The sequence below is a fragment of the Delphinus delphis genome, chromosome 8, assembly GCF_949987515.2.
Source record: "Delphinus delphis chromosome 8, mDelDel1.2, whole genome shotgun sequence".
Lineage (NCBI taxonomy): Eukaryota > Metazoa > Chordata > Mammalia > Artiodactyla > Delphinidae > Delphinus > Delphinus delphis.
The window spans coordinates 98396449-98415586 of NC_082690.1; the positions used below are offsets into that span (position 1 = coordinate 98396449).

A 19138-nucleotide genomic window follows, 5' to 3' on the forward strand; every position below is an offset into this window, starting at 1 on the left:
GGCGCATAGCAGGCCCTGAATAGAAGTTTGTTGAATGAGTAAATCAATAAACATTGCTTAATACTCTAAATATAAATGGAAACTTCTAAAGTCAGCCCAACGTCTCCAAATCTCCTTTCTTATAAACTTGATTTTAAGCTCCCTTTGTGTCTTCTCCACATTGCTCATAGGGACTTTATAAACATTTGAGCAGTAATTGAGAAGAGTAATGGAGAAGGTCAGGACCCTCAAGCTTTGAACTCCCTGGAGTTCAGACGCAGTGGTACCAGCTGAGATGGCAGGGACTTCACATCCGGGTCCTGTCACGCTGAGTGTCATCCGGGCTTCGGGGGCTGCGCTACCCAAGGAATCCATCGGCCCCTTCTCAGCATCCTTCTCCAACAAGTCTAGTGTGAGAGGGCCCAGAACACGCAGCCCCTGTTTAGGAGACCCCGGCAGGTCTCTTAGAAGAAGACAGCACAAGCCCAGGGAGGAGAGAAGCTAGAAGTCACCAAAACAAAAATCTCTGCCCCGCCCCCCCGCCCCCCGCCAAGTGGTCTAGAGACACAGATTTTAGTCCCAGCCCCCAATCTGCTCCTCGGACACACTCGGAGATCTGGGCAAGTTTTTCTCTGTCTCTGGCCGGCTCCCCTCCCAGAGCTGGGGTGGGGTGGGCACAAACAAGGATGAGAGCTCTTTCTAGCTCCTGGGAGGGGCTGCGTTCTCTCCTACCCCTTATCTCTGGGTTTTCCTCTGCACAGAGCACCCTCCCCACTCCCCACCCACCCTCCACCCTTCATAGAGAAAGCTCCTGGCATGCCCCTCGTCTCCAGTCCCCCCTGACGCCCAGCCCAGGAGCATTCATTGTCTGCACTAGGCCCTCAGAACTCTTTGCACATTCCCTCTCTCAGAACTGACCACACTGCATTATAACCATTCATCCAACTGTCTGTCTCCGCCACCCAACCGGGAGCCCGCGACGTCCTGTTCCCCATTTGATCCTGTACCCAGCGTGCTGCCTCGCACATCGGTAATAAACAAGGACTCGAGTAAACAGATGAGTGAGTGAACAAATGAAGAAATGTGTGTGAACAAACAAAATTATGAAGTGCTCTATAATCTTATATTTTGGATAACCTACCTCAAATTTCCCTGGAGAGTTGGTGAGGTTCTGTTACAGGATCTGTTTTAAAAAAAAAAAAAATCCAATAGCTTGTTGTTACAGTTGTAAATTCCTGCAGGTTTTCCCTGGTGCATTTCAGAAGAGGGAAAACAAACACCAATACCCCATCCTCCAGCTCCCTCCCTGCCTCCCAATTTCTTCTTCCCACCTACCTCCTCCCTCTCTCCGTCTCTACTCTTTCCTCATTCTCTATCTCTATTTCTCCTTTGCTGTCTCTGTCTCTATTTCTGTCTTCTCACTGTCTCTCTGTCTCTCTTTTTCTGTGTCTCTCTCTGTCTCTTTCTGTCTCTCTCTCTCTCTCATGCATTTTCCACCATTTCCCCTCCCAGCCCCCCGTCCCCCTTCACTGAGGGTTCTCCACGTGTGCCAGGCGTCTTACAGATGAGATCTCACTTTCCATCCCAACCGCCTGGCACTGCCTCATTTGGACTTTTGGAGAAACTCTGGTTAAGAACGTGGGCTTTGGAGTTGGACAGAGGCAGCCGGCTCCAGGCCTGGTTCTTCCATGTAATCGCTGTGTAACCTTGGTCAAGGTACCTGACCAAACTCTCTGAGCCTCCACTCCCTTATTAGCAAAATGAGGTGAAAATGCCCCTCTCAGAGGGCTGCAGCGGTTCAAGGAGAGAATGGTGGTGAAACGTTACTCTCTGTTCTACTATGCAGATTGCTTGGGGGTCATCTGCAAACATCATTGGGACTTGGAGGTCTTTGTGGAAGATGGTGACCACCTGAGGACTGAATGGATACTCATGTGATACTGAATGAGTGAATGAATGAATGAGTCTACAGCAGATGATAAATGAATAAAGGGGCAAATGAACGAATGAGTGATAGGTCTACCTCCACAGGAAGAAATGTTGGTACTTCTCCCCTAGACCTGTGCTCTGGGCTCCAACGCGTGTGCCCACTGATTCCACGGCTTTTCAGAGCACAAAAGCTTAGCGGCACCCTGTCCCTTTATTTCCTCTGCCGTCTTCCCTGTTCTCACTCCGATCCTGTCCCTTCTCTGGCGTCTATTTTCTCCATCTTCTCGCCGCACCCCCCCCACCCCCCGCCCAGCTTCCTCTCCAGTTCCCCACTCAACTCCTTTTAGGTCCCCTTCTCCGCACTGCTCCCCTCAGCCTACTCGCCCCACTTCCCACCATAACATTTGCAGACTAGGGGTCCCTTCCTTATCCCAAGACACGAGTGTGAGAAAAGGCTTCGGACACAATAGTTACACACACACACAAAAAGGTTTATTTGATGAACCGCAGTGACTAACAGGGTCAAAAAATAGCATAGACGTTCCAAAGAAGGGGCAAGTGGGGCAGCCGGCAGCCTCCTCCACCCTCTGTCCAGGATCACCGACGGGGCCTCAGGGGGCACCTCTTCCCTTCTGGGAGCTTCCTCCAGCCTTGACTGGAGGCTTTGGGGACAGCCCTGAACTGAGAAAGTGAGTCTGTCTGTGGAAGATTCTGGCCTGAGATGGGAAGAATGAGCTGAGATAAGTCCCTTCCCTTCTTCCCCTCCCTCTGCTCCCAGAGCTGGCTCCATCCCATCCAGGGTCAAGATGTCCACTGACATCAAGCTGGGCTCTTCCTGCCTCCATGGCTCATGTCTTGTCCTTCACGTCCAGAGTCCTCCAAGAACAAAACCCGGAATATACACACCCTGCCCTCAGTGCACAAAGGCCCCACAAGCATCTTCATCCTCAAAGCCTCTCTGGCGGTGTGGCTGTCATGCCACCAGTCTTGCCATGACTGCTCCAGTCCCCGTTCCCAGCCCCCCAAGAAGCCAAGCGGTCTGATCCTGACGGAAGGTGAGAAAAAAACCCACCCAGTGCTTTCCACCACATGGCAAGCAGGTGTCCCCCTTTAGGAAGAGGGCTACTGACCCTGGAAAAATAGTGATGAAGGAGATGCTTATAAATTCAAAGCAAGGTTGGCAGGCTTGGGAAAGGGGTCAAGGGAAGCTCCCATTTCCCTCATAGAACTAGGGACAGCGGCACAGGGACCCAGAGCACAAGACTTCCCCAAGCTTCAGGTGCCAGCTGCTTTGGGAAGGGATCTCCCTAGAGGGAGCCTGGGCACAAACACAGACTTCTCTCTTAAAGCGCGGACCAGCCGTCAGAGCCCCCAGATCCAGTGGGGGTGGACTCATTTTTATTCTAAATCGCCTCAGCATGTCCCTTCTTCCCTCAAGGATATTGGGTGAAGAGCAGAGATCTGGAGAGTGGCGGGGGGGGGGGGGGCGGGTGAGTTCATCCAAGTGACAAGTAACACGGGCACACCACTCTCCGTGCGATGCTCATCCTTGTTTACACACGTGTGCACACACAAAGCAAGCGTCCCACCCCCACCAAAGTGACCCCTGGCACCCACTCACACCAGTGCCCAAGAAAAACATCCTGGAGATGTCGGGATGGGGTGGAGAGACAGGGAGAGAGCCGCGGCTCACGGTTCTGGAGGAGGTTGGAGGGATGAGGACTTGGGGAGGGAACCCAAGCAGCATTTAGACGAAATGCAGACTCCCCCTCTTTCTCCATCTTCCCTTCCCAGCTCCCCATTCATATCATGAAACCAAGGAGCCTGCTGCTTCATCAACCCCATTGCCTTCCAGTCCCCACAGAAAATAGAGGATGAAATAAAAGGGTCTAAGGAAATCTGTAGAAAGCATATCTAGTTGGCATCGTGGAGGGGCTGCAGGAAGGGAGGCCCTCTTCGTGGATGGCTCTACCTCCAGTGCCTGAAAGGACAGCAAAGCGCTCCAACTTGGAGGGAGGCTCTGGAGCCCTCAGCTGCAGAGACGGGAGCAGTCATTTTGCTGACACCCAGCCCGCCTCCTGCCCAGCCATTCGGCCATTCTCCCATTCCCTCCCGGGGCACTCAGGGAACCGGACAAAGAGCTTGAACAGGGGCAGTGTTTGCAAGCTTCAGGAGTCTTAACCCTTAGGAGCCCTTCAGAGCGAAGAAGTAAAAATGGAAAGGAGGGACTGAACGAGGAAGATGAGCTACGGGAGAGGGGTGGGAGCCAGGAGGTACGGATTCTGAGTAAAAATTGCAGAGAGAAAGGGGGAAACAGAGAGAGGAAGAGGGGCGAGAAACCTAAAAGGAAATGGGGGGAGAAAAAAAAGCTGGAGATCCAAGAAAAATGCTGGGGGGAAATGAACTTTTACTGAGCCAGGACACACACATCATTTTAGTTTCTCCATTGTATACACGTAGAGAAACTGCGTCTCAGAGAGTTGAAGAGACTGCGGCAAGGTCAGTCTCACAGAGACTGAGTGGCCGAGCCCGGGTCTGCAGGGCTCAATCTCTCTCCACTAAACCACAAACCTCTGAACCAGAGCAAAGGGAAAAGGAGGACAAGAACACAGGCAGGAGGCAGGGAAAGGAGTCAAGTGCAAGAGAGAAGGTGCCCCCGGCGGCCTGACCTTCAGAGAGCAAGGGCAAAGGCTGGGGCCGGGCGGAGGGCGCCAGGCGCCCGCGATCCCAGCCCTAGTCAACCACGAGGGTCTCTTGGCTGTAGGGGATGGATTTCTCCTGCGTCGGCTCTCCGCCCTTCCCGCTGCCGGGGCCGGGCCCCTGGCTGTGCCCGGAGGAGTAGCTGGCCGACTTCTCCCCACTGCTGCTGTGGGAGGCTCCCCCGCACCTGCTCTGTCCCCAGCAGAGCACGGAGGCGCAGGCCTGGCGGAAGCGCAGGTCGAAGAAGGCGTAGAGGAAGGGGTTGAGGCAGCTGTTGACGTAGCTGATGCAGGTGCAGTAGGGGAAAACGTTCAGGAGGAAGATGTCGAAGTCGCAGGGCCAGTGCAGCAGGCTGCCCAGCATGTAGAGCGTCTTCACCAGGTGGTAGGGCGTCCAGCACAGGGCGAACGTCAACACCAGCACCACGATGATGCTCAGAAGCCGGCGCCGCTTCCGCAGGCCCTCGATGCGCTCCTTGCGGAAGTGGCCGGCGATGGTCTGGGCGATGAAGAAATAGCAGGTGAGCATGACGATGAAGGGCACCACGAAGCCCACGGCGGTGGACGAGACGCCCAGGCCCACCTCCCAGGCCCACTCGGAGCTCGGGCCGGCCACCATGGAGTAGTCCATGAAGCACTGCACCCTGGTGCTGTTCTCCACGTGCAGGATGGTGCCGGTGGAGCGGAACACCATGACCGGCACGGCCAGGAGGGCGGCCAGCGCCCACAGGACGGCCGTGGCCGCGGCCCCGCTCACCCGCAGCCGCAGCCGGGCGTTGGCCACGGGCCTCACGATGGCCAGGTAGCGGTCGAAGCTGAGGCCGGTGAGACAGAAGACGCTGGCGTACATGTTGACAAAGATGAGATAGCTGCTGAGCTTGCAGGCGAACGCCCCGAAGGGCCAGTCGTAGTCCCGGTACGTGTAGGTGGCCCACAGCGGCAGGGTCACCACGAAAGTCAGGTCGGCCACCGCCAGGCTGGCGATGAAGATGTCAGCCGAGCGCCTCTTCTCGCGGCTGCTGCGAAACAGGGTCCAGAGCACCAGGCCGTTGCCCGTGGTGCCCAGCAGGAACACCAGCATGTAGATGGCAGGGATGAGGGCCCCCGAGGACTTCCAGTCCGCGTACTCACACTCAGACTGGTTGTCCACCCCGTAGTAGTTGTCGAAATCGCCACCTTCCTCCATGCTGGGGAGCCAAGTCGGGCACGGGGTCCCGGGGGTACCAGCTCCGTGGCTGTGTCGCGCCAACTCAGCAGGTACCCTCAGCTCCTGGCTGGAGCCTCGGAGGGCAGGCGGGAAGGGCTGGAGGTGTCCAGAGCCCTTCCTAGCAGCCGATGGAGCTGCCTCTGGCTCCTCTGGACCCTGAAGGATGCCTCCCTCCTGCAGGCTTCCCTCCACCCGCTCCTGCCCTGCCCCAGCCTCAGCTCAGACACTTCCTCGCGCCCTCCTGAGTCTCTGTCTCCTCCTTGGCTGTCCCTCCCTCCTCCCACCTCCAGACCAGCCCCTCACTTGTGAGTCTTAGGATCTTGAAGTTACAGCCCACTTTTTTTTTTTTTTTTCCTTCTTGTCCCTGGGCAAGTGGACCAGATTGACCCCTGCAGTGCTGGGCAGAATGTTATCTGTGGTTTGCAGCCTGCTCTCCTCCTGGCCCAGTTTCTCTCCCTCCAGTTTCCTCTGGTGTTTGGAGAAGCCCTCCTCAGTCCTCTGCACCCTCCTGTTCTCACCCCCTCCCAGGCCCTCTAAATGGGGCAAATTATGCAGATTGAAACCCAGCCTGAGCTGGAGCCGGGGAGGGTAGGGGGCGAGGAGGGTGTGAGATTTCGCAGGATGGTCTCAGCCTCTGGCATGCCCTCCTGGTAGGCCGGTCTGTCTCCTCCGTCCTCCACCCTCCCCTCCCCTCCCCTCCCCTCCCGCCCTCCCAGCCCCACCCCGAGCAGACTTCCCTCTATCCTTCCCCTCACACCCTCCTCCTTTACACCTCGGCTTTGACCCTCTCTCTGTGGGGATGTTTGTGGTTTACAGACCCAGTTATAGAGGGATTTGTCTACGATTCATAAGCTGTTAGCAGATTGCAGTTTTCAGATGGCACAGGAGGTTTTAGAGGGTCGAGGAGAGAGTCACAGAAGAAAGAAACCTCAGACGAAAGTATCTCTAATCAAGCCACTAAATCTATGGCTTGAAACTGAGGGGGGAAACTGAGGCTGAACAAGGTAAATGTCTTGCCCAAGTTCACAGGATAAATTTTGTTTTGCTTTTGTTGTTTGCTTTTCTTCTTCTCCAAGCACCTAATTCAGTGCCTGGCAGGTAGTAGGTGGTCACTAAATGGTTGTTGAGTGAATAAGTAAGTAGATGGATGAATTAGGGAGTGAGTGAAAAGAGGAGTCCGTATAAAGAAGAACGGGTGTTTGAATTACTATGCAGTGAAAACACGGATACATTTCCGTCCCTGAGTTCTTACTGCCGTACATAGACCAGGCAGGGCATGTGGGGGTCAGGAAGTCATAACTGAAGGAAGAGGCAGAAAAACGGGTAACCATTTAGTAGATGCTGTGGGCACAATCCCATAGAAACTGGCTTTGCCCTGTCCGTTGGCCTCTCCAGGACCTCTGGGCAGGAAGGAGAGAATGAGACACAAGATAAGATTAAAACTATGCACCCCTGAGAGTGGAGAAGGCCATCTAAAGTTGGGCAAGAGTGAGAGGAAGCAAAATCCGGAGATGAGTCTCGGCCACATTCAAAGCAAAAGGCTTACAGAATTAGAATCTGTTATCTCAAGAAGAGTTAGTCGGAAAAATCTTCTCCAGCGGTCTTAAGACAGGGACCCCAAACTCAAATACTCACAAGGACCAGGCTAAGAATGTCTCTGGGTAAAACAAGCAGCCTGAGACAACAGGGAGTGGTGGAGGCTGGCAAGAGGGGCAAGCACATTCTATCAGGAGGCAGACTCCTGGGCTCCAATCTCCACTTGCCACACAGAAATGGGGAAGCTACCAGGACCATGCCTTCTGATTTTTCTACATAATTTCAAATTCTAGATTTTATGAGAAATTTCCAGATTTGTAAATTTGGGGAATTCATTCCATTTTTAAAAAATAAGAGGGCAGGACAAGTAAACATGTCCCCAGGCCCCCAGTTGGTGCTCTTTGAACGGGAGCTTACCCCAAACAGAAGGAAGCAGAAAAACAGGAAGGATAGGCCGGGAGGAAGAAACACAAAATGCAAAGCCGGGGAAATGAAAACAGGCACGGCCAAAGCCTCAGAGGGTAACGGGGAGACGCAAGAAAGGAGAAGCAGAGAAGGATAAGGAGGGTCCTGAGGATCTCGGATGACCTTTCCCGAAAGGCAACGTGCAGATGCGAACTGTTGGTGTTTCTCGTGAGGATTAATTATTGAGTGCTTACTACATGCTAGACATTCTTCTAAACATTTTCTATTTTATATGTCTTCATGATCTCTTTTAATCAGCAGAAACACTTCAGAAAGTAGGTACCCTCATTCAACTCAATTTACAGATAAGGAAACTGAGGGACAGGGAGGTGAAGTGACGTGGCCAAGGTCAGATCAGAATTTGAACCAAGGCTGTCTTGAGTCTATGAACTAAAACACTACGTTCCCAAAGAAAAAACTCCAACCCGTTTTAAACTGGGGGATTTGCCATCTGTAGAGAGTATAAAAATGTAGGATGGTGCTAGGATACCTGTGGTTTACTTTGAAATAAGCTCTCTTGGGTGAAATTAAAAATAGATTGACTAAAGTATGTTCGAGATACTCCCCACTCTTGATTAAACAGAGTATAAGACACTGCCAGGCAAGAGTCAGTGCACCTTAGCCTGATCTAGAAACCGCCCTGTGACCAGCTATTCCCAAAGAGGATATCCAGTCGCCTGAGGCCAGGTAGAAAGTTAACAGGACCAGCCTCTGGAATTGTGGCAGTCTGCAACATGGTGGTCCGGGCACCCAATAGGCCCCAGAGCTGGGGCTTCCTTGATCTCACAATACACAGGGTAGGGATTGCTTGGGGCCTGCTTGCTCCTGCACGTTTGTCTGACAGAAGACTGTGCAGGTGGCAGAGGGGCTGTCATTATAACCTGACAGCAGGCTTGGGTGAAAATGGTTAACCTTCCGCCATGTTAGACTTCTTCAGTGATTACCTTGACCTATCAAAAGGGACCTAGGTGTCGAGCAGGAATCAGCTCAGGTCAGGTCACAAGAGATGGCGCTTCCAAGATAGAGGCCAAATGGAAGGAGGCTCAAGAGGGAGGGGATATGGGGATAGATGTATACATGTAGCTGATTCACTTTGTTGTACAGCAGAAACTAACACAACATTGTAAAGCAATTATACTGCAATAAAGATATTGAAAAAGAATAAAAAGAAAATGCAAAATAAATAATAAAATGACCAAAAAAAAAAAAAAATGCAAGACCCCCAGTGAATCCAGAGCGTCTCTGGTTTTCTCAGAAAGATGTAGGCACTTGTGCCCTTTGCAGTTAGGAGCACAGAAGGAGGTGGGCAAGAGTATCCGCCAAATCGGCCAGCTGTTCCTGGCTGCTCCCACTTGAATTCCGAGCCAGACAGGAGCCCAGAGACCCTGTTGGGAGAGGAGACGTTTCCATCTCTTTAATCCTCTGGCCTCCAGGCTCTCTGACTCAGAGAAGCAGTTAATCTCACCAGAAGAACCAGACTCACTGAGATGGGGGGTAATAGGGAGCCAGGGCTGGGAGGGGGTCATTGACTGGGGCCAGAGAAGGTGGGATGCTGATAAGATCTGGCCCCCAGCCAAGAACCAGCTGGAACCGGATGGCCTGAGTGCCCGGCCACGGCAGCCTGAACGGGGTAGGATCGGCCAGCTCTGCTCCCTCACCCTGCCTGACACCCAAGGCGCCTGGTCACCCAAAACAGAAGATGCAAGTTTACTCAGTGGGCCGAGCAGCTGAAGGCTGACCTCACGTGCCCCCAGGGCTCTGAAGTTAGCCCTCTCCAGACAGAGAGTACATGGGCAGAGCCTGCTTTTCATTTCGGTGCCCCCTGAACTTGGCACTGGTATATATCTGCTGAGTTAGAACCAAAGGAATGCGCTCGGGGAAAGGATAGAAGAGGTTGGGTCTTCACCGCAGCGCTGCTCTACTGCACGAACAAGGGCACCTTTTTGCTGAACTGAGCTAGAAGAACCTACCGTGAGCCACCCGGCAAAGCAGCAGCAAGGCCAGACCCTCGGCCACTGTCTCACACGCCCCACCGGGGTTGGCCGGAGCTGGAGAGGCCGAGCACGTTTCCCCCGGGACTTGCCCCTCTCATGGGTGATTTCTTTGGGAAACTGTGATGAGCGTGGCAGCCCAGCGCCCCAGACCTGCTGTGGGCCCTTTGAGGGGCGCCCAGACTGCTGGGGGGGGGGGTCCAGTGACTCCACAGCCCTCGCCCACCCCACCTCCAGGGTTGTCCCTGGCCTAGAAGGCAAAGAGTGCCTTGGCCCTGCGCACGGGCCGCGTGCGAATGCGCACACTTGCGGCTGGGGTGGAGCTGCTCGCGGGCGGGCGGGCGGGACCTGTGCGCGCCCGGGGTGCGCCTGCGCGTTGAGCGCGGCATTCGAGCACGTAGTGTGTGGTGGGGTCAGGGACCTGCAGCAACAGCCTCTTCGAGGGCAGGAAAGGCGGTTAATGGAGTCTCTCTAAGGGCTTGGGATGAGGGGAAAGGCTGAACCTCGCCCAGACCTGGCCCCAAGCCTGGGTGCAGGACATCAAAGAGAGGCTTGCTTTTCTCTGCCCCTCGCTGACTTCTCACCTCCTCCCCCAGCTGCCCGCTGCAGCCCCCTCACTTCACAGGTCTGCTTTGAACTCAGCTTCGGAACTCACCCAGGGCACCAGGGCCCTGTTCTCCCCTTCCCAAGGGGCAGCAGCTGTGTCCCTCACAGCTGGTGGTGTCATCTGAGGAGAAGGGGAGGGCAGGCGAGGGAAGCAGGCGGGGTGCCCAGCCCACTCCCTTTCCTCCAGCCACACTCCCTTCCCCATCCCAGCTTATCTGACCGAAAGCAAATGGGCAGCAGCCTTCTGACCATTAAAGCAGAGCCCCCTTGGCAGCCCCTTCTCCCCTGGCCATTTGGTGTCCTTCAGACTCCCAGGCCAGTCTCCGGAACTCCTGGATCTCCTGAGCTCTGGGGACAGCAAATGCAGGAAAACCCACCGGCCTGGGAGCCAGGAAATACGAGTCCCAATTTCATCTTGATCACGAATTCATTCACTCAACAAATACTTACTGAGCAGCTACTACAGTGTGAACAATTCAGACCGTGTCTCCGATCTCCCGCACGTACATCCTAGAGGCCGGAACGAGACAAAATAGATGCGCAGTAAGGAAATGCGATGAAATCTATGGATAACGACAGAGAAAATACGCGGAAAGGGGATGATTTTTGACAGGGTAGACCACAGGAGTGCAGGGCTTGGGAGTCGCTGACACTCTAGCTGAAACCTGAATGACTAGCTTGCTGTGTGACCCTAGACAAGGCTCTTGCCCTCCCTGAGCCTCAGTTTCCCTGTTGGTACATGAGGACATTGAACCAGCCAGAGCTAGCTTTCTGTGACTCCGGGAATTGTGGCAGTGGCTCCCAGAGGCGTTTGAAGAAGTGGATTTCCTGCTAAAAAGGTCAAAAGAGAGAGGCAGGCTGACTCGGTGGAAGTCAGTGATGGGCAGGACCTTTCCTTATCTCCTCACCCACCCCTCTCACGCCTTCACCCACCATTACCCACACCCCCCCCCCAACGTAGCATGGCACCTGTACACAGTGGGCATCTAATAAATACACAGGGACCATTTGGCTGCAGCCAGAAGGACCAGCATTTCTATAACTTCAGAAGCCCTATGAAGTCAGGGCTTTCTCTAAGACCGCCTGGATGGAGGGCTAGTTTCCCATGACTTCGAAGAGAAAGGACTCCCTAAATTGCATTGAGGCCATTGATTCCGAAGCTGAGGTGATGGCCCTTAAGAGGAGAGTAATGGGGGAGAGGAAGTAGCACAGGGCCAGCATCAGCATTTCATAAAACCTTTTGGAAATGACACCTTCCCCGCCTCCCCCTTAGGGAGATAACCCTCTCTACATGTCAAGCTTGGATTTTCACACCTCGAAGTGGTAATTCTGGTGCCTACGTGCTGCTCAGGATGCTTTGATGAATAAAAGCTAGAAAGATGAATTCATCGTTATTTAATCAACGGAGCGCGCTAGATAAACAGAATCCTCCCAAATGCTAACTCATTTGTGGGGGGAGGACAGGAAAACAGGTAAAGTGGCCTTTGTCCGTGAAAAAGCTTTGCAATCACTCATCTGTTCCATATACTTGACTTTGCCAATGAGGAAAGTGAGGCCCGTGGAGGGAAAGGGAATTCCTCCAGGTGTCCCCACGGGATCAAGCATGCTGTCCCCTGTGCCACTCTGTCTTCCCCTCGCATCCCTAAAGGTTGCATCCAGAGGAAGGCTTTCTTCCTTGGAGGCTGAGAAGAGGGCTGGCAGGAGGCAGGAGGACAGGAAACAGCGCAGAGGCCGGAAAGAGGTCAGGAAGAGGCGGACGGGACCCGACCCCCGCTCGCACCCAGCTCTATCAGCCTTCAGGAGAGCAACAGGGTGTTTCCAAAAATATTTACAGTGAGTCTAAATTAACGAAGTACTGTATCAGTGCTGACAATGGGAGGATGTGGGGCGGAGCCCTCCAGGGGAGAAGACCAACACAATCAGCCCAGAGGCTGCCCAGGGGCGACTGAGCTTCGGGAAGGCCAGCCTGGCACCAATAACCGAGGAAGTCAAGCCCTTCACCCTGGGGCCAGAGCAGGAGACAGCGCTGCCCATCCAGGCTGCCTGGAGTCCACGCTTCCCAGGGACAGGGAGACATCCTAGATTCTCAGAATTGCAAAGAGCATCATTAGCCTGCCACCCTGCCCCAATCCAGTGCAGAAATCTCCTCGACAGCACCCCGGTCCGAGGGCCATCATTCAGGGGCCTCTCGAATACCTCTGTTCACCAGACACCCACTCCTGCCGCTGGCAGCCCATTCCCAGTCCAATTTGGGGCATCACTGCTCATTCAACAGTGTTACCTTCAATAGAGCAGAGTGGTTCAGAGCATAGCACAGCCGCTCACCAGTCACATTGCCATGGGTGAGCAGCCCAATCATTTCAAGGCTTGGTTTTCCCATCTGTACAATGGGAGTCACTATAGTATCTACCTTATGGGGTTGACATGAGGTTCAACAGGAGAGTAGAGGTAAGATACCCAACTTGGAGGGAATGCCACGGAGGCAGAAAGACACGGGCAAAAGTGCAGAGATGCGAAAGAAAGAGCTTCAAATGTCATGGGGTTAAAGTTAAATAAGGCTGGGAAAGCCAACCACCATTTTGTTGCCATTAAAGTGTCACCAGAGAGCTGGACCTGCACTGTCTGCTACATTACCCACTCACCACAGTAGCTATCAAGCACTTGAAAAGTGACCAGGGTGAATGGGGATGAGCTACAGGTATAAAATATACGATGGGCTTCAACGTACGAAGAAAAGAATATAAGAGATCACATTAGTAAGTTTTTATATTGATTACATATCAAATTATAATATTTTGGATATATTGAGGTAAATAAAATATATTATTAAAAAGGAATTTTAATAATTTTATTTAAAGGAATTTTGTTTCCTTTTTTAATGTGACTACTAAAAAAATTAAAAGTACACGTGTATTTTGTGCAGAACTTTTTGCGAATATCTCTGATTTTCTTCAGAGGAAAATTCTTTTGCATGATATCACCACGTTAAGAGAATGAACATTTGTAAGTTTTGTCATGCGCCTCCAGGAATCTGGATCAGTTTACACTCCTAACAATAGTACTTGAGAGTGCTTATTCCACTGCACCCATAGTAACATGGGATCTGACCATTAATCTGCCAATTTAATAGCAAACAACCTCATCTCATCATTAATTTTTGTCTATTTGATTAATGATGCTTTCATTAAGGTTGAACTTCCGTGCACATGTTCATTAGCATCTATATTTCTTTTGCGATTAGCTTGTTCATGTCCTTTGTCCACTTTTATTTTAGAATGTTTACACTTTACATGGTGACATATGAAAGCATCTATATGTAAAGGATAAAAACTCTTGTCATGTGTATTTCAAATATGAAAAGTAGAGAGACATAAGTAAAAGACATAATAATAAAAAAAACTATACTTCAATTAAAGAAAAAAGAAAAAGTACACGTGTAGTTCCCAATATATTCTTATGGGGCAGCGCTGAGCTAAAGGATCAGATCTAAGCTTTAAGACCTTCACCCCGGAGCCATCTTGGAATGGGCAGGCTCATTAGGAAACAGCTGTCTAAACCAAACATCTGTCTAAACTAGGGAGAGAACTCAGATTTTTTTGATCCCAAGGTAGAATCAGGAGGGATGTGATTTCTCTTGTCCTTACATGAGAGCTCCACGTAAATACAGTAATAAATAAATACAGTGTACAAATAAAGTAATAAGTAAAGCTTATCACATCCTGAGAGGTAAAGTTTATCAGGCACTGCAAACACATATTTAAATGCTTTTCCCAATGTAATTTCACAAAAATTTTTTAAATTCATAAAAATTTTATAAGGTATTAGAAAAAAAACTTATGGTTACCAAAGGGGAAAGGTGGGGGTGAGGGATGAATTAGGAGGTTGGGATTAATACATACACATTACTATATATAAAATAGATAATCAACAAGGGCCTACTGTATAGCAAGGAACGCTACTCAATACTCTGTGGTGACTTATATGGGAGAAGCAACTGAAAAAGAATAGATATATGTATATGTATAACAGATTCATTTGCTGTATACCTGAAACTAACAGAACATTAAAAATCAACTATACTCCAATATAAAATAAAAATGTTTTAAATAACATAAAATATATAGTTCTAGTAATTAGATTAGACTAATTAGACTCTGATTAGAATAAATCAGAGTCATGAAACAAAAATATTACAGGTGGGAGAAATAAAAGGAGATTAAAAAGTAAAAACAAAAAAATGTATAAGATAATTTACATTATGATTCCCATTTTACAGATTAGTAAAGCAAGGTTCAGAGAGTCCCATCACTAGCTGAGGAGAAAGCAGCTTCTGTGTCACAGAGGGAGGATTTGAACTCTCAGCTTAGACTCCAGAAGCCTGAACGCTCTATAGCCAGGATATACTCTCTCGATGCAGGACTCTGCTTCTGCACCCAAATAGTGCCTGCTTGTGATTCACTGAAGGGGGATGCCAGAGGAATCTCCTACACGGAGCCAGCTTTCTCCTGCACGGCAGTGTTAGCTCAATTGCAAGCAGCCTGTCTGCACCGTGAGGTTAAATTTAAAAAACAAATTCACCTAGGGCTGTCATCCAGGGCTCAGAAGAATTCACAGGACTATAATAGCAACATGATCATTTGCAAGACCAACATGCTTTGCGATGATTTAAAAAGTAAACTCTGAAGGCAAAAAGCCTGGTTTCAAGTCCTGGCTCTGCTACTGTACCTCTCCAAGCCTTGATTTCATGAACTATAAAAGGCAGGTAATAACAGACAACAGTGGTCAGAATTCTGAGATACAAGAGATAAAAAGACTTAGGTCTGTGCCTGGCACAGAGCAATTGCTCAGTAAACATTGCCTTTACAATGATCTCACTTAATCCTCACAATAACCTTATGGGATAGGGAGGGTCCTTTATGATAAATAGGAATGATAACATTCCCAGTTGGCAGATGCAGAAATTGAGGCACACACTGAGCTCTCAGGCGGACTTGGTGGCCTTGGATCAGAGGTGGGAGCCCAGAGGCATCACAGGCAAATGTAAAGAAAACTGCGTTTCAGGGCCTAAGACTACAGTTTCACTTGGTGATGGTCTGAATTGTGTTCTGGTGACTCAGGAAGAAAAAGAGAAAGAAATTGAGGCACAAAGAAATTTGTCCACTTTCCTAAATTTCCAAGTATAGGAAGTAGGATTCAAACCTTGGATGGCTGTTTCCAGGGTCTGCAGTCTTTTCTGGGGGGGAAGGGGTGGTTGCAGTCTTAATCACCATGGTATACAGGTTGTGAAGTCATATTTTTTGAACAATTGGTGAAGTCATAATTTTTTTCTTGCTCTTTTTTAATGACATTTCCTTAGTTTCTTGAGCTAGGAAAGCTGCCTGATCTACCTGCCCAATGCTTGGATAGCATCCAGTGGGATAGTCAACCGCTTGCTGTGAGCACAGAGGGGTGGCTGTCTCTGGATGCCACAGGGATCGGCTGATGAGTCACCCATCAGCTCCAGGGCTCCAATGGTACCACAGGTATGCAATGGCAACTACCTTTGCCAAGAAGGCACGAGGCAGGTGCTACAGCATCTCCCACCTTTGTGACAACTTAGGCCCAGGAGTGGTTGGGGAGATGGAAATAAGCACCGGACACGGGTGTCCCTGCCAGACAGGAGCGCAGAGCGGCCTCCTGAGGTCTATCCTGGGCCTGGCTGTTAGCTGCAATGCTTCTAACTGCTGGGCGATGCTGCCCTCTGGTGGTCATGATCTGGTACTCCGCCTTGACCTTCCTCTGAGCCCGATTCCCAGCACTGGCTTTCCGGCCTTGCCTTGGGTTCAGAGACGCCACAAGCTGAGCCCCTGGGCTGGGGGGGCTCGGGTAAGGCAGACCTCTCCTTCCCCTAGGCTCCCACGGCATCTGGAATTGCCATCCCCAGAATCTTCCAGTTCTGGGGCTGTGCTAGGAATCCTTAGCAAAGAGGACTTACAGTCAAATCGGCTGAAGATTGTGGGGCTGAGCAGGTCTTAGAAACCAGCTCTGGCCCCCAGTACCCTGGAGAATCAAGCACTCGGCCCCTACACCCAGCTCAGTGTTTTAAGCTATGTATTCTCTCCTGAAATGTGATTACATTGCACTGCAATTATCCAATATCATATTATGACACTGATATAGGAAAAGAAATGTTCTTGTCATTTTCTCTTTGGATGGTACAGGAGTAAAACACAGAGACACTGAATCATCCTCAATATTATTCATGACACTCCATCAAGCATGTCATTCTGTAAAGATACACATGAAAGGGGGAAATGTAACTCTGTTTTATTAAAGAAAATTATGGACTAGAAAGAGACTAAGGAATCTTTGTTAGAATAAATAAACTGACAATTGATTAGAGAAAGGGTGACAGTCAAATCCCTGGAGGCAAGACTCGCATTGCTGGGCACCTAGCGCCACCTTGTGGTTACTTTCAGGATAGCAATCCCAGCCTCCACTCTGCCTGCTTCATCCACCGTTTAAGACATACTGAGAATTTCTTATCAGAACCGTTTATCTCCATCAAATTTGTACTGAAACCTCTCCTATTACACCCACTTATTGTAGCATGAAAAAAAAGTGGAAATACAGTTGAATGGGCCCAAGCAATAAGTGCGAGTCTAGAAATATTCTTCATTCAACCCCTCTTAGCTATTCCAGTCTTAGCCACATAGAAATTTAACTAATCACATCTCTTAAAATATGTGCATGCCTTTTTTCCTCTTTCTCTCTCTGGAAATATACCCTATTTCTCAGGCACCAGCCACTCAGATAAGAAGTGATCTTCAGCACAGACAGGTGTAGGGACAGAGCAAGTGGCTGAGCCAGGCTGGAGCTCCAGGCGCCTGTGACTCACGTTAACGAAGGTTTACTGCATTTTTCCTCTGTATGCGCTAAGCTCACTGGTGAGTCAGAACACTGCCTAGGCCTCTACCTTCAAAAGACTGAGAGCCTTGTGGGGAAGACAAACATCTACTAACGACGTAAACAAGCAAAGCTGCAACTGTAGAAAGTCTTACAAGGAGAGTTCCTTTCCCACAGCCAGAGTTTTAGAGGCTTTAAGTACTGAAAAGATTATGACCTCTTCCATAATCAATTTAGAATAAAAACAAGCAGAATCAAAAGATAAGTGTAGGGGAATTCCCTGGTGGTCCAGTGGTTAGGACTCCACATTTTCACTGCCGAGGGTGCAGGTTCAATCCCTGGTTGGGGAGCTAAGATCCCACAAACCCGTGGCACAGCCAAAAATATATATATATATAAGTGTAGTGAAATTTCAAAAAGTCTTGTCTTTCCCATGATGACTTCTTTGAAATTAGCATCTTACGAAAAATTAAGAGTGACCATGTTTCACTAACGCCTGAAATACAAAATACATACTTAGTCTGCTTCTTGGGGAATCCAGGACTGGATACATATATAATAGGAGTTTGTCCCAGTCAGGAAAATCAAGAAAGACTTTCCTGAGAAAAGGTAACTGCTCTGAGAGCTTCAAGGTGAGAAGGCGGGTAGGAGAAAAGGATGGCAAGCACTAGGCAGAGCATGTGCAAAGGTCCTGTGGCAGCCTGGAGCTTCAGAAAGCCGAGGCCAAAAGTAGGCAGGTGAGGCTGGAACAGAGGACAATGAAGGGCCAGGCCACACTGGCTTTGTGGGCCACCTTGAGGTGTTTCATCTTCATCCTCCAAGCAATGGAAAGCTGTCGAAGAGTTTACATTAGCAGGGCATGGTGACAAGATCCAGTTGGTGTTACAGAAAAGCCACTCAGGCCGTATGTGGGAAATGGATATGAAGGAGGACAAGAGTTCAATTAGGAGACGTTTGTCCCCATGGAAGATGATAGAGGCTCTGATTAAGAGCGTGGTGGTCCAAATGGAGAGAAGCGAATAGATTACGGAGATATTGGGGATCAGATGCAGGTCTAAGGACAAGGGAGCTGTCAGGGTGCCTCTTAGGTTTCTCACTTGCTGGAACTAAATGAATAGGGGTGTCATTCACGGAAACAGGGTGTGGCAGAAAGTGGTAAGAGAACCCCAGTGTCTATTTTCTCCTTCCTTTAGTGATTGCATCGAGTCCTCGAATGGGCCAGTTCAGATCTCCTCGGGCTCCACTCCCTTTTGCTCCAGCTCTACCAAGGGCTCCAATGGACCCGCAGGCACAGCCAGATGGAGGGTTCCTCATCACTGGCCCGACCACACCTCCTCGCCTCCCACGCTGGGGCTTCCTGTTGATACGGCTGGTGCCCGTGTCCTTGCAGGCAGTCAGAAAAACAAAAGGGTTAGCACCCCAGGGGACAAAATTTGACCACTGGGAGACAGAAGCCAGTGGAAAAATTCTTCCTGCCTTCTCTCCCAGAGGGCTGGTCCTCAGGGGAAGTTTACATAACTTGGAGTAGTTGTCCTACAGATGGGCCAGTTCATAATATGCCTCCTCCTTCCTGCCTCACTCCTCTTGTGACTTTCTCCTATTCCCTGGGACTTTATTCCATAAGAAAATAAGAGCACATAGGTCCCCTGCCTCAGACCCTTCTCCTGGGAGGACTCAGTCTAGCCAGTAGTATAACCTCCCGTCCTTTAACTGGGAACACAGCTGCACTAGACACGGGGTGCCCAGCCCTCCCACTACAGCTCACTCCCTAGCTGCAGCTTCATGATGAGTCCACAGGATGTGAGTAGAAGTGACGTGTTTTTCTGGGTCAGATCTTTCAA

General features: G+C 50.3%; 1 protein-coding gene across 2 annotated transcripts; it reads right to left on the reverse strand.

Moving 5' to 3' along the window:
* Positions 1-2384: 2384 nt before the first annotated feature.
* Positions 2385-6042, reverse strand: APLNR (apelin receptor). 2 transcript variants are annotated; one of them, XM_060018913.1, is made up of 2 exons: positions 5365-6042; positions 2385-5106 (listed from the first exon to the last, which is right to left on the reverse strand). In XM_060018913.1, the coding sequence occupies exons 1-2, from the start codon at positions 5791-5793 to the stop codon at positions 4642-4644; spliced, it is 894 nt and encodes a 297-aa protein (XP_059874896.1). In that variant the 5' UTR covers positions 5794-6042; the 3' UTR covers positions 2385-4641. The 2 variants fall into 2 exon arrangements, with proteins under 2 accessions (XP_059874896.1, XP_059874895.1); XM_060018912.1 differs by having other exon boundaries at positions 2385-6042.
* Between the last annotated feature and the right edge of the window lie 13096 nt (positions 6043-19138).

Coding starts and splice junctions, on each gene's coding strand:
- APLNR (XM_060018912.1), bottom strand. CDS start 5,793: ATGGAGGAAGGTGGCGATTTCGACAACTACTACGGGGTGGACAACCAG.